The 13,655-nt window shown below is 40.8% G+C and overlaps 1 protein-coding gene across 2 annotated transcripts in view; it reads right to left on the bottom strand.

Annotated features, from left to right (window-relative positions):
• PHIP (pleckstrin homology domain interacting protein) overlaps nucleotides 1-13,655 on the bottom strand; it is a 155,124-nt gene that overhangs the window by 47,857 nt on the left and 93,612 nt on the right. For both annotated transcript variants that reach the window (XM_025215870.1, XM_025215869.1), the window contains 2 exons: nucleotides 9,601-9,724; nucleotides 1,864-2,004 (listed from right to left, as the gene is read on the bottom strand). In XM_025215870.1, the coding sequence (XP_025071655.1) occupies nucleotides 1,864-2,004; nucleotides 9,601-9,724 (265 nt within the window). The remainder of the gene's footprint in view (nucleotides 1-1,863; nucleotides 2,005-9,600; nucleotides 9,725-13,655) is intronic.

Raw genomic sequence — 13,655 nt, forward strand, 5'->3', positions numbered from 1 at the left:
GCCCTGAACTGGCTCTGGTACAGTCCCAGTGCTGAAAATGACAATCAACTGACAACTCCACATCCACTTGATTGCTGGTTCCAGCCTTAGACCACACTGGAGTCTCAAACCAGCTCCAGTGCAGTCCTGGGGTAGAGACGAACTGCACCATGCAGCTGGCACCAAGCTGCATGGTAGGGACTCTGCCACACATTCAGTTTAAGGTGCAAAGGAAACCAGCTGCAAAATTATTACACATTTTACAGAATAGTTTTGTGGTTGTCTGTCCCAGCCCTGGGACCACATTGGTTTGCCAGGCAGCTGGTTTTCTACTTGCTGGTATAGGGGAGATCATGATCTCAGGCTTGCCCTGTGCTGGCAAGCCGTAATGGCACAACTGGAATCTGATCCCCAACCCCAAAACCGCATGTCCTGCCTGCAAACCAACCCTGCAATGCACCACTTGCTTTGAAGGGAGAGCACTGAACTGGACATATATGGAGTTATTGATCCCCTATTTATTACCTTCCCTGGCTTCCACGATTAGTGGCAGGAGGCATAATTGCTGGGATTAGGGAACAGATACAATCGTGCCATTAAATGATCATGTACCAGGGGCCTAAATTTCGTTCACTAATTTTTCTATTTCCCCTACAAAGCCTTTCTTCATTAAATCATGTGCGTTGGTCCCTATCAACAAAATGGCTGTCTTCCATGTTGGAGAGCAATGAACACAATTTCCATAACTACTGGTAATGCAGACAAGAGTGTGCTAAAATGTTTTATAATGATATGTAAATGGCACAGACTACTATTAAAAATTCTGTCGGACTTTGTGTTAAAACTTGGGTCATATTCTTAACCATACAAACACTTCAGACCCCAAATTAAACTTAATACTACTCAAGTATGCACATCTAAAGTAGCAATTTATCCTCAATTATGCAGACGCATCTCCACAGCCAGATTTTGTGTCAGCACGAAGGGAAGGGTTTTTAAAAGTCCATAAACTTTTTAAATTTTTTTATCCTCCCAAATTTGTGTATATCCAAATCTGCATTTTAGAATACTGAAGAAATTAGTGCACACTTTTAAAAATATGACCCTGTATTGCAGGAAATCTAACTGGGCACAATATCTGCATGTGCAAGGGATTAGCAAAGTCATTACATTATGCTTTAAGTAAGTAGTGTATAACATCTGAATAGAGGCAGAATTTTAAACAGACTTAGATATGCAAGTCTTTTAACAGCTCTTCACCTGAACTTTTCAAAAAGTTAGCTATTTTTAAATAAGCTATCTCCTTTTGGCTATAAAATCCTATTCTACATATTTGACTCTAGACTTCCACTCATGCTTTCCATGAATTTGTATAATATGATTCGTCCTCCTCCCTCTTTCATTTAGTTACCTAGAGTCTAACAAAACCAGCAGTTCATGCTTCATTTGCTCATATAAAACTATTAAACTTATACACATATCAAATAAAAATGGTCTTTGATTAGTGTGGACTTAAATGCACACTGATCTCTTCAAACTAACTGTTTCATGTTTATGTCAAGAATCTCATTTCTGACTAATTTACGTTATTATGTAGGTCAATTGCTGAAAGAACACAAACGGACACTGAAGCTACACTGAAGTTTTAAGGACTTGCACATGTAATTATTTTCTGAAAATGACCATTAAGAAATTTTGCGTGCACATGCACGCATAAAATGTGGAGGCAATGTTTATTACCTTAACACCTATGCAAAGGTAGATGAGCATGTAATTGAAGATCAACAATAAAAACAAATTTTGAACTTCAAAACCAGCAATTCCTAGAGCTACTTGAAGCAATGTAAATAATCTCAAATGTTGCTTTGTTATTTAAACTCTTACATCTGATGAACTGTTTCCATTTTCTAACTCTTCAGCAGGCCTGGCAGTTTCTTCTAATGCGTATCTGGTACGGTAGTTGTGTTGGTTAGCTTGTTGCTTTCTTGAGTCTCCTGCGTCTAGTATGTGGTCGTGCGAATGGTTCTATAAAGACATGCACATGAAAAACAGTCAATGTGTTTTTATAATTGTTTCAGTTTAATTTCTGAGTAGCTCTAACAAAACATTTTTGAGAGAATTCTATATGACAGCAAAAATCGTTAATACTCTAAAATCAGAAACTTGAGAACATGTGCTGGAAGAGTCAAAAGCTAAGAAAGAACATATGTATGAATTTTAAGGATGGTAACAGCTTTTTAGTAAATTCTAAAAGCCAGTGACTTATAGAAATAATATAAAAATTTATCTTGATGTAACTGAATTCTTTTTTTCCAAATAATAAGATTCAAAGGTGTTAACCAACAGCCTCATCACCTGCATGCAACAGCATAACCAAAAACAGACCTGTCAATTGCTACTAAAGCAGCTGTACACAACCACAGTGAAGAACCTTGAGACAATTTGTACAGCACAAGGATATCTTTGGTGAACTGAAACTTCCGAAAGCAAGAGAAACCTGCGATTATGCAGGTTCTATATGTGAAAATTCACTCTTATACGATGACCCTTTTTATACCAAAAATGTGTTAGATGCGAGGTTAATTCACTCTTATGTGATTGGTGTGGTGGAAGCATGCAGTCAGCAGCTTTGTGTGGTGCATTTTGGGAAGTGACACGCATCAAAATACAGTCTCCTGTGTGGATCTGTGCTCCTTGCTCATTGTCTGCGACACATGTTTCTATAGTTGTCATCCCCATTATGATAGTGCCGCATGCTTGTGCGTACTGTCTGCTGTTGGTGAGTGCCAAAACTGTCTTGTAAAAGTGGTAGAAATGGGCCCAGGGGTCAGTACAGTCGGGGTCCTGGAACAGTACAGGCGAGGTCCCTATTTGTTACATTGTAAAGTGGGTTCCCTTTATGCGAATTCAAGTTATGTGCCGTTTTCCAGGAACGCATGTCCAGCATAAAGTAAGGGAAACCTATAATCTATATATGCACTACAGCAATAAACAATAAATTGTTACCACAAAGCATATTTTATTACACATTTATCCCATTCTAACAACTTCTCAGAGAGGACATTTTCAGCAAGTCCAGAAATAGTGCCATTATCTTTTCTCTACAAAATTCATAATACCCTTAACCACTCCTTAGGCATATACTCTCAAGTTTTTGGAAAAAATGTTTGATAACCTATAAAGAAAACCTGTTAATTACTAGGGAAGATGTTAGATCAGAGTTAAATAGTTTAACTAACACAAACTCTGAAACCCCTTCATCATTCTCTTCTGTAAGAATCCAAATTTTCATCACATAGATGTTGATGAAGTTAAGAATTTGTGTTTCTTATACCACTGTTAGAAGTTATGACTTGGCCAAAAATGAAAGAACCTATAGAAATTTGCCTAGATGCCAGAAGAGCAAAGACTATGCCATTTATCTTCTCTCTTTCAATCAGACTGCTTATAAGACAGGAAATTTACTCTTAAGAGTTCTGGAGTGGATGAAAAAACAACAACAGTCCCTGGGATTCAAACCTTGTCTTGTCTAAAAGAAAATAACGCGGTACTGATAAAAACGTATAATATGAACCATATTCATAAAAGCATTATGATCCAGAAATGCCTCAGCCAACATGCACTCACTGGGTGCATCTACAGACATGCTTAACTGGGCAGTAGACTAATTTGCTGCAGCGTAAAGCACCACAGTGTACACGTGCGATGCTATTAGACCACAGCAAGCTAGTAGTCTCTGACAGTACTATCTTACGGCAGTGAAAATAACTGCACCTAAAGACACGTAAACATTGACCCAGGTGTAGACTGCGCCTGGTCAGCCCAGGCAGTAGGGGGCAGATCCCTGCCTAGGCCACCCTCCCCCCACCTCCCCGAGCTGACCCCTCAGATCCCGTGCTAGCCCAGGTCTGGTTCCACCCTGACTCAAACTGCTACAGTCCCCAGTGCAGCATCTGTACATGCACCCTGGACCACAGCAGTTCAAGCATCTACACATGCCATTAAGGTGCCACGGTAAATGGTGCAAACTGCACTGGAGTTTATGACATCACCGTAATGGCACATGCAGATGCACCCACTAATCTTACTGATTCCCTCTCCGTTCTGACAGTAAGTAGGAGGCCTACACTTCCACTTCTGACAGACAACTGTTGAACCTCTTTTTCTAGATCTTTCTTTTGGGGGAAAAAAGGGAGGAACCAATTCAACTCATATGATGCAAAAAAAGGTCAAGAGAACTCCAAAATATACTTATATGGGGAAAAACCCTATTATGGTAAATGTAGCTGTTCCTTGCTTAGCCATATAGCAGCACTTTTTTCCTTAAATACGTACAGCTTTGATGGACTGGGTGGAGCAAACTCTTTAAGACACTAGACAATAGGCACCACAACCTGTTGGCTGTTGAAGGCCTATGTACTGGTATTGTGAGACATGAATACACAGGAGTTGTTTGCCTGGCGCAAAATACTAGGGCAAACTGTTCTGAGCTCTAACCGCCTTATGGTATATCCAATTTTGTCTAATTTTCTGTCTTTATTTCATTTGCCATGTGAGCGCCCAAATTTAAGCACTACAGTAAAATCTCTGTTATCCGGTATCCCTGGGGTAAGGGGATTGCCAGTCATGTAAAAACTGCAGTTATTTGAAATAACCTGGCAGGGTTTTCAGATAACACTGGGCGGGGGTGGGGGAGAACGTGGCAGTGGCCACATGCAGTGCAGCGAAGCAGCCGCACCACAGGGCCGTGCATGCAGAGCTGCCACGTGTGAGCTTTCCCCAGCCCCCAGCGGAGAGAGAAAGAGGGTGAGTGTGTGTGTGTGTGTGTGTGTGGTGGCTGCACACAGAGCAGCAGCAGCGCAGGGTGGTGGGCAGCAGCGGCAGCTGCCACGTGCGAGCTTTCCCCATCCCCGCAGTCAGCCAGAAATTCTGGTTAGTGACGATTCCGGTTATTTAAATACCGGATAGCAAGGATTTTACTGTATTCTGTTTAATTTTGCTATAGAAAATCCCTTTTAGGTACTGATGCTGTGTTAGGAAACTTGACTCACACTAAATTGATTAAGACATGAACAACTTGAGACAGCACAAGCAAGCAAGATGTGGGGGGATGTGAGCACGCTAGAAGGGAGGAATACTTTGAAATTGGACCTAGACAGGTTACAGGGGTGGGCAGATGAGAACAGGATGGATTTCAACACTGACAAGTGCAAGGTGCTGCACCTGGGGAGGAAGAAGCAGCAGCATACCTACAGGCTGGGGAACTCCCTTCTTGTCAATGCAGAGGCAGAAAAGGATCTTGGGAGTCATTACTGATGCCAAAATGAACATGGGCCAACAGTGTGGGGACGTGGTCAGGAAGGTCAACCACACCTTGTCATGCATCCACAGATGCATCTCAAGCAGGTCCAAGGAGGTGATCCTCCCCGCTCTATGGGGCATTGCTCAGGTCTCAGTTGGAGCACCATATGAGGCACACAGGATCTGGACATGTGTACAGACTCAGTTTATCTACCTGCTGGCCAGGTTACATGGCTTCATGGACCAGATCTGGCCCATGGGTCATATGTTTGACACCCCTACTCTAGGTCATCGTTCTTGCTAACTACTGAACCATATCCAGAGAAGCTTTCAAAAAGATAGCTGTTGCAAAACAGATTTTTCTGAGAGATAAATGCAAAGCACAGCATTCCCAGTATTTGAAATACATAGATAAAAACAGACCATCTGTCCAGAACAGCATTTGTACAAAGCACATGGATACAGTGGATGTTTAGTGCTGTGTAGGCTGCTTCCTAGTTTGAATGCTGCATTCTTCTATCTGGGAAATTCCTATGAAGTGGATTATGCCCTTATCACCTTAAGCCAGATCCAACCTACTAATTTCAAAGCAGTTCTAAACAGCTGAAGATCCAGAGCTGTATAAAACAATGGGCCAAAAATCACACACCTTTGGGTTCTTGGCTAACAATACAAAGAGCTGGAGATATAGCACACACTGTGGTCTAACAGTCTACTTTGGCATTGTCTAGGAGAAATCAAGTTTTTCCTCCTTGTGCTCAAAACTAGCTGCTTCAAGAAAATAAATTTAACATGCTAGGATGTGGTTCTCTAAACCACAGTTTCCCAACTGGTGTCCCATTAGAAATTAACAGGCACGTCGCAGATTTTTGGGAAAAAATGTCATGCATTAGAAAAATAAATAAAAAAAGCGTGTCATTTATATAAAATTAGTCTTGTAGACCAAACCAAAGTATATTGTGTAATGCTGCTGTTCTGGTGCAGACATGAGACGCTACATCATGCTACACTCTAATGACTTTGTACGTGGTCAAAAAAAAATAGTGAGGGGGTTGTGCACCACAGAAAAAATTTATTAATGCGTCTTGGGCTGGAAAAGCCTGGGAAACTCTGCTCTAAATTTGTTCCGTCAGATCAGTTTGTGGGTAAGTAGCTGATTTAATTAGCCTGTTAACCTTTTATCTATTTTAATTTTGTACGTTCAATATCCCTTTGATGTGGAAGCTTTTAAGTATAGCGCTCCTAGTTCTCCTAGACTGCTTTTTATTCTTCTGACTTTGAAGTTGTTTCCAATCAGATTTTACTATGGTATGCTCCCCTCAAATTCTATAGATTTTATGATAAAGTATGTTAAAAATAAGGCTACTTCCCAAGTTCTATGACCTAACTTGCTGTTTCAGTACAGTTTACAGTCAGGATTACAGTATTCTTTTGAATTCTGGCATTCCACTATGCTTCAGTTATGCTTACTACATCCTTTTTCAGCATTACGATTTCTAATTTCCAAATTCTTACACTGACATATGTGTACCACTGTATAGCTTTTTTACTTCATCTTTTTTTCTAACATTTATTTCTTTCCGATTTCAACATGTCTCCAGTCTCCATCAACTACACTTTTAGCCCTATAATTTTCTGAATGGAGATACCTTTACATTACTGACATCCTTAGCAGACGGTCTTGCCTAAATTCAGCGCTTACCTATAAGCTTTGCTCCCCAATTCCTTATTTGAACAATCTTCCAAAACTGTGTTCTGGATGTACACCCAGTTTAGTTCCTCTTTGACCACCCTTTCCACAGGGACTCTCCGTGAAGAACAGCCCAATGCTCAAAGTTACTTAAATCGCTGCTCTTTTTACATATTTTTCTTACATCCAAACAATATATTAAGTGTTATAAAAACATTAGGGATTAAATAATATGGACATATAACAAAGTTTGGTCTTCCCATACAGGGCTGTCCAACTGATTGTCTGCAGGCAATTTGGAGGGGATGAGCATGCAGCCCACAGGCCCAGGCAGCCACCTCTCTAGCAGCTTGATGATAACTTTGGGAATAATTACTCATTTTTAAAAATCATCTTCCCACAAAGAAGAGTGCAATATTTTCAGTTAGGATCCCTCCCCAACAAATAGCTGTAATACATTATAGTCTTTTCCACTGTACTAATTTAGTAATTTCTTCTGAAATATTTCACTATAATCCAATGAAACTACAATTAAAATGCATCTCTGATTAAATATTTTGATTTCCTCTACATGTTCAGAGTTATTTTGATTGCCTTTTCATAACAAAAATGTTAATGTCAGAGGGAACAAGAACAAAGGAAAGCATATTTATGAGTTAACTATTTTTATATTAGTGATATTATTAGAATGGATCAGATAATACATTAAAAAAATTAAATAGAAACATATTTAACATTATCTAAATGCAACCTGCTTTGTTGAAAAACCATTGTACAAGTACCGCATGTCACATTATAGGTATATCTGGCTAAGTGATTTTAGTGTAAAAGTGCCAGTATGGGGGGGGTGTCATCGCAGGGTTGTTGTACATAATATTTAAGTTCCTGCATCTATCATTTACTAGTTGTTGTAGTTATACAGATATGTGAAAATAGTTTCTCTGCGTTGACAGTTCCCATCAGCCTCCCCATCAGCTCTCCTAGGTCCTAGGTCTTCACATTTTTTCTAATCAATCTCTCTGGAAAAAAACTGTAGTCTGTCCCCATGTTTGCAGAGCACAGAACTCACCAGCTTCTGCATACTACTGTAATATGAACACTAAATTAAAATATTTAAAGACATACCACAAACACAGAAAACAGATTTGTATGGCAACTTTTGCTTCCACCCCAATTTACAACAAAGTATGGATAGGTGTGCACTTACTGCACAACAAGAATGTTTTAACATTTCAATGTACAATTCATGTGAACATACACACATAAACATCAAATAAAAATGATTAATAAGATCAATAACAATAGAGACATTTTAGAATTAAAAGGATCCCACCCCCACCTTAGAGAGACTTTTAAAGCCCACCTGACATCTAACTAATCCAGAACCCCTTTGGGATTCTGCTTATTAATCATAACACGAGTTATGAATATGAAGAGGACAGGGAAAGGGAGCATAAGCATACCAATTTTATGTCCACAGATACACTAAAGCAACACTATATATATTCAGTGAACTCCAGGACTTATAAAAGGTGACTGTTACTGATGTGTGTAAATCACTACTGTCCATGTAGATTTTGTCAACTTACCGGTTGCAATATTTCCTTAAAACAAGTGGGGGTGGAGGGGGAGGTGTTTGAAGAACTGACCAATCACTTAGCCCAATATTCCTGACATATTATAAATCTCTCAGGAACTCAGCAGAAAAAACAGATGTTCCTGCAGCCCGCTGTAGCAGCGAGACTACTGAATGAGCAAAGGTGCTAGGCACAGGCTAAGCAAGGTTAAAAAAGGGCAATTACGTAAATAACAACAATTTGGGGCACGGGTTTTCCCAATTCAAGACAGACTTAAAATTAAGGGGTAAAGAAACAACAACTTCCCAGTTGTGCAATATATTTCAAAACTGTCCATTAGGAGGTTTTCTTGCCTCTTCCTCTGAAGAATCTAGTACTTGCACTTGTTGGACCAAAAACTTTAGATGGGTTATTGGATTGCTCTGAAAATGGCAAATCCTACATTCTTATGCAATTTTGAATGCAAGCCACCTGATTACAGCTCTTACAGTAACCCAACGCAAACAGAAGACCAACCAGAATCCTTTGATTGTTTTATGAACTACTACCCAGCACAGTATGAAAAAGGTCTCCAGAGCTGCAATAGCCTTGTTACTGATAATAAGCCTATAGAGGGGGTCAAAAATTACTAAGAGTGACTTTTTTTATTCTCACTTTGAGCAACTCACTCAAACTACTGACCCAGTCTGGAGTTCTCATGAACCTTGATGGGTTTTGTTGTAAGCTCCACTTCGAATTCCTTAAAAGGGATGGACTTATTCACGTATACAGAACTGCAGGACACTTTTGAAAGAACACATGATTTCTTGCTCTCAAACATAAGAGAGCCAAGTCCCACTTAACAGTTTCAAGAGCAAAACTTAAATTTTGTTCTAAACGACTAACAAGAGGCAGGTGCTCTTTTATTCAGAGTAAATCTAAATACATTAATACATCAAGAGATTCCTTTTGAAATTTTAAGTGAAGTGAGTTTTTATGAACTTTTTTGGTCCAGCATACTCAAAGCGTTTTATGAAAAATATTGTAACAACAACTGGATGGGCATTTATTTACCTTAGAGAAAGAAGGTATTTTGTTCTCTCTTGGAGCATGACTTGTAATATATTTCCTTTTCTCTTCTGATCTATATATCTTTACTTCTTCTTCTCCCTTTGCAGCTCTCCATTCTTCCTGCCTACTAAAAAAGAAAAATTGAAGACATATTAATTTTAGATTTAGGGCAAAGAGCTATAATTGGATCTCTAGGTGAAGGAAAACGGTAAATATTTACCACATTCTTTATACGTTATTTTTTCTACTTCTAGCAGGGATCCAGCGGCACAAATGAACCCCCTGAATACAATCAGGACTCAAATACTTGTTTTGTTGCATACCACACGCCCCCAAATATGACCCACACCTTGTTTTTGGAAGGCAGAAGAACAAAAGTCATGGCTGACTACGTGACAAGAATAAGTCCACCTGGAAATACAGCATGTCCAGGAAGAGTGGCATGCTAGGAGACAGCATAGGTGAGGTAGCAGGAACTTATGGATGTGATAGTACAGGAACATGGCTAGGCCCCAGACCCCTGCAAGGGCAGCAGCAATACCGGTAGTCCTTCATTGTAAATAGTTTTATTCTTGATAGGAACTTATATAAAGCGTGTTTCTTCCACACCACAAGTTGCATCAAGATACTACAGATGGCATGAAGCAGCTCACTTGCCCAGAGATAGCTCAACTGCTGCTTCAAGCATAAGCCACAGTTCTAAGCCAATAGCTACTGTAGCTGTAAGAGAGGGAATACAAGACTCCACCTCTTCTGCTTCCTAGGGCCACCTTGGCAGCCAGGCATCTTTGCAGCTGTTAGAACAAAATGTGACTACTTCTATCCATCTCTGTTTCTATTTCAGCAAAGAAAAATTAGCTTTCATATTTAAGACACGTGCCCCAATTCTGAAGGGTTGGATGCAGGGAACACGTGTGGTATATGAGTAAATATGATAGTTAGCCTTGTCATAGTGGTTACTCTAAAGTTGAATTTTGTTCCTAAAAGGAGTTATTTGACTTACTAACATTGTACTTATTTTGGCATCTAGCCCCCAAACTGTAATTCTGAGTTAAGAACCAAATTCTTTTGGATGAAACTCTGTGAAAGTATTTTTTTTCTTGGGTCGTTGCAACAAACTTCAAGAAAGACCCAGAATATCCAGTTGGAATATATCCGGGAAGCTTGTCTTTTTACTCAAGCACAGTTGTTCGTGGCTGGAAGCCATGTCAGTTAACACCATCTATTTGAAGAATTTCCAAAGTTAAAACAATTGTCAGAAAAGTATTTCTGCAAATGAGTATAGGATTTCATTCTCATACCATGAATGTAGCATTATTTACTTATATATACACACTGAGTATACAAATGAAAAAAAAATTAAGCTTTATTTACATCCAAGAAAGAGAACCTCATCCTCTTCAGGACCAGAAAGTAACTAGTTTATAGCCCCTTTCCCTTGCTGTACAAGAGCTTATTCTAAGCACCACCCCAAAGAGAAGAGGAAAGAAAAAGATCCCATACCAAAGCATAATCTCAAAAAGAATTCCTGAACAGGTACTGAAAATGGAAACTGAAGAAAGTGTGTGCAACAGGATGGTTACAGTGAGCTATGATGACAAAGACAGAGTGCCAAGCTTCCAGAAAACAAAGTAAGCTGCTCACAAGCAAAAGGAAGGGAAATAAATGGAACTTAAGGAAATGATTGCATCTCTTGACCATCCCAAAGCTTTTGGTTATGATGTAGAGAATGATGAGTTGAAGGGACTGCTGATGAAGGATGCTTCTTTTTGTGGAAGCGTTGCTAGGTCTAGAGGACAGTTCATGAGGTGCAGAGCAAAGGGCAGGTATTGACATGGTGTCTCTTGATGGCTAGAAAATGGTATTTAGAGGTTTGCTTTTGGGAACTGGCTTATAGGTAGATAAGCATTAGAATAATGATCCAAGGCAACAGTAAGGGTTAACTGATTTCTAAAAAGCCTGTCTGTGACAAAGTTTCTTCAAGGCCTACTGTATCTGATACAGGCAAGCAGCAAGCAGACACACAGGCTGGGGAATTAAAGATGTGTACCACACTGTCCCATAACATAAGGTGGCACTAGGTCACAGTGCTCATCTTGGGCCTTGGCCTTTCCAGTTTTGGGGAACAGACCAAATTAGGAGAAGACTGGTAAAGCCCAAATTAGGATGTTTGCATGCGATAGGTTTGTGAAACAAAGGATTATGCTGACGGGACAAAACGTGGACAATATCATGATCACTGACAGACCAATCAGTGATGGCCAGAAATGAAGAGCCATGAAAGGAAAAAGAATACAAAAGAAGGGATTTCAGAACAGCAAAGGGTCCCCAAGATGGGAACCCAAGGCCACCATGGACAGAGAGCATACTACCAGCCCATCTCACCCACTCCACTGGGAGTGTGGAGGAGGGTGGGGGGCAGCCTGGGGCTCAGACCTCCAGGCTGCTGACATTCAAGAGAGAACTTAAGGGTGAAGCGTGCGTACTGGCCGGATGTACCCTTCCTCTTGTCATGACCCAAGGGTATGATTTTGTGCGTGCTTCGGCACCGCAGAATTATTTCCCGCCACGAGGAGCTTTCTTTGCACGGTGCAATTCTCAGTTGCAAAGAGAAAACCCCAGTGCAAAGGAGTTCCCGCCATTCGCATGCAAATTTGTGTCCCACTACTGGCTGTTTCTAAATTATTCCCACGCCCTGCCCTCCATTAATGCTGACTTTGTGAAGGAACATCTTGAGAAGCTGGATACCTCCAAGTCAGCCGGCCCTGACAATCTTCACCCCAAGGTACTCACCTTCCCTGCGCGCTCGGTCCACGGAGCCTAGCAAGCTTCGTGTGTGTGTGTATCCAGAGCTCTTTCCAGGTTTAAGAGGCTCGAGTTTTCTATGGGTCTTGTTCGAGCGAGTTTTCTTTTCATTTGTAACTGCAACTTAAGCGAAGTTTTTCCTGCCTGCACCGCGACCATCTACAGTGTAAGTAAAATAATCTTTAAATCAACCACTACGCTTCCGTGCCTAATTCTAGTCCGTCGTGCCGAATTCCCCGACCCACGTGCCAGGGCTGCTGGCCACAGCCCGCCGCGCGCCCCCGAAAGCCTCGGACCGCTCCCGGCCCGCACACCTCTGATGACAGCTTTCGGACTGGTAGATATCAAATTGTTTGAATTATTCTTATCTGCTATCATAGAAGAATTAGCCTATTATCAGATCGAGAGGTCGTTATCAGTCTGAGGGTTTGGTCCTCACAGAACAAGATATCTGGGTCATAAAACCAGTATCAACATCTCTGACTATAAGGCTGGTATCTGTACTTCTTGGCAGTGCGTAAATACCCTAAAGCAGGGCTATCCAACTGACAGCCTGTGAATGATTTAATTCTGGCCTGTAGGGCTTGTTGATGCTGCTACTGTAGCCACTACACTGGTGTAGCTTTGAAACCCAGAAGGTAAATGTCACTGCTGCTTACCCCCAGGCCTTTGCCCATCACCAAATTTGGGAACTTTGGTCATCATTGGCTGTAGGAAAAAATAGGCAGCAAGCAGTGGCAAGCCAGTATAACACTGGAGTTGGGTCATCTAGCACGCATGAGGTCCCACATGCTTCCAGATTTGGATCTGTCCCGGAGGGCCAAATGAATTGGTCCTCTCTCCTTTGCCCCCAAAGAAAGGAAAGTATCTGGTGTCCTTGGCGATGTATAGAGCCTCATTTACCTTGGAGTTAAATACTTCTGATACAAAAAAGGGAATGTTCTCCACCCTGTTAATCAGTTCTTTAGAAAAAAGAGCCCAGAAGGGAAGAAGACTTTCTCATGATCACCACTATGGCCACTGATGAAGGTGTGGTATCAGCTGCATCAAGGCTATCTCATATGGAGATTTTGGCCATGAACTGTCCCTTCATAAGAAGTGAAATAAAGGTCTTCTAAAAGTCTGGAGACAAATCAACAAAGTATGCTAGATATTCATGAAGTCCAAAGTTATAGCAGATCAACAGTACATAGTAGTTGGCTACCCAGAATTGACAAATGGCACATGAACAAGACTTCCTTCCTAGCAAGCTT

This window comes from Alligator sinensis, unplaced genomic scaffold, assembly GCF_000455745.1.
Source record: "Alligator sinensis unplaced genomic scaffold, ASM45574v1 scaffold684_1, whole genome shotgun sequence".
Taxonomy (NCBI): Eukaryota; Metazoa; Chordata; order Crocodylia; family Alligatoridae; genus Alligator; species Alligator sinensis.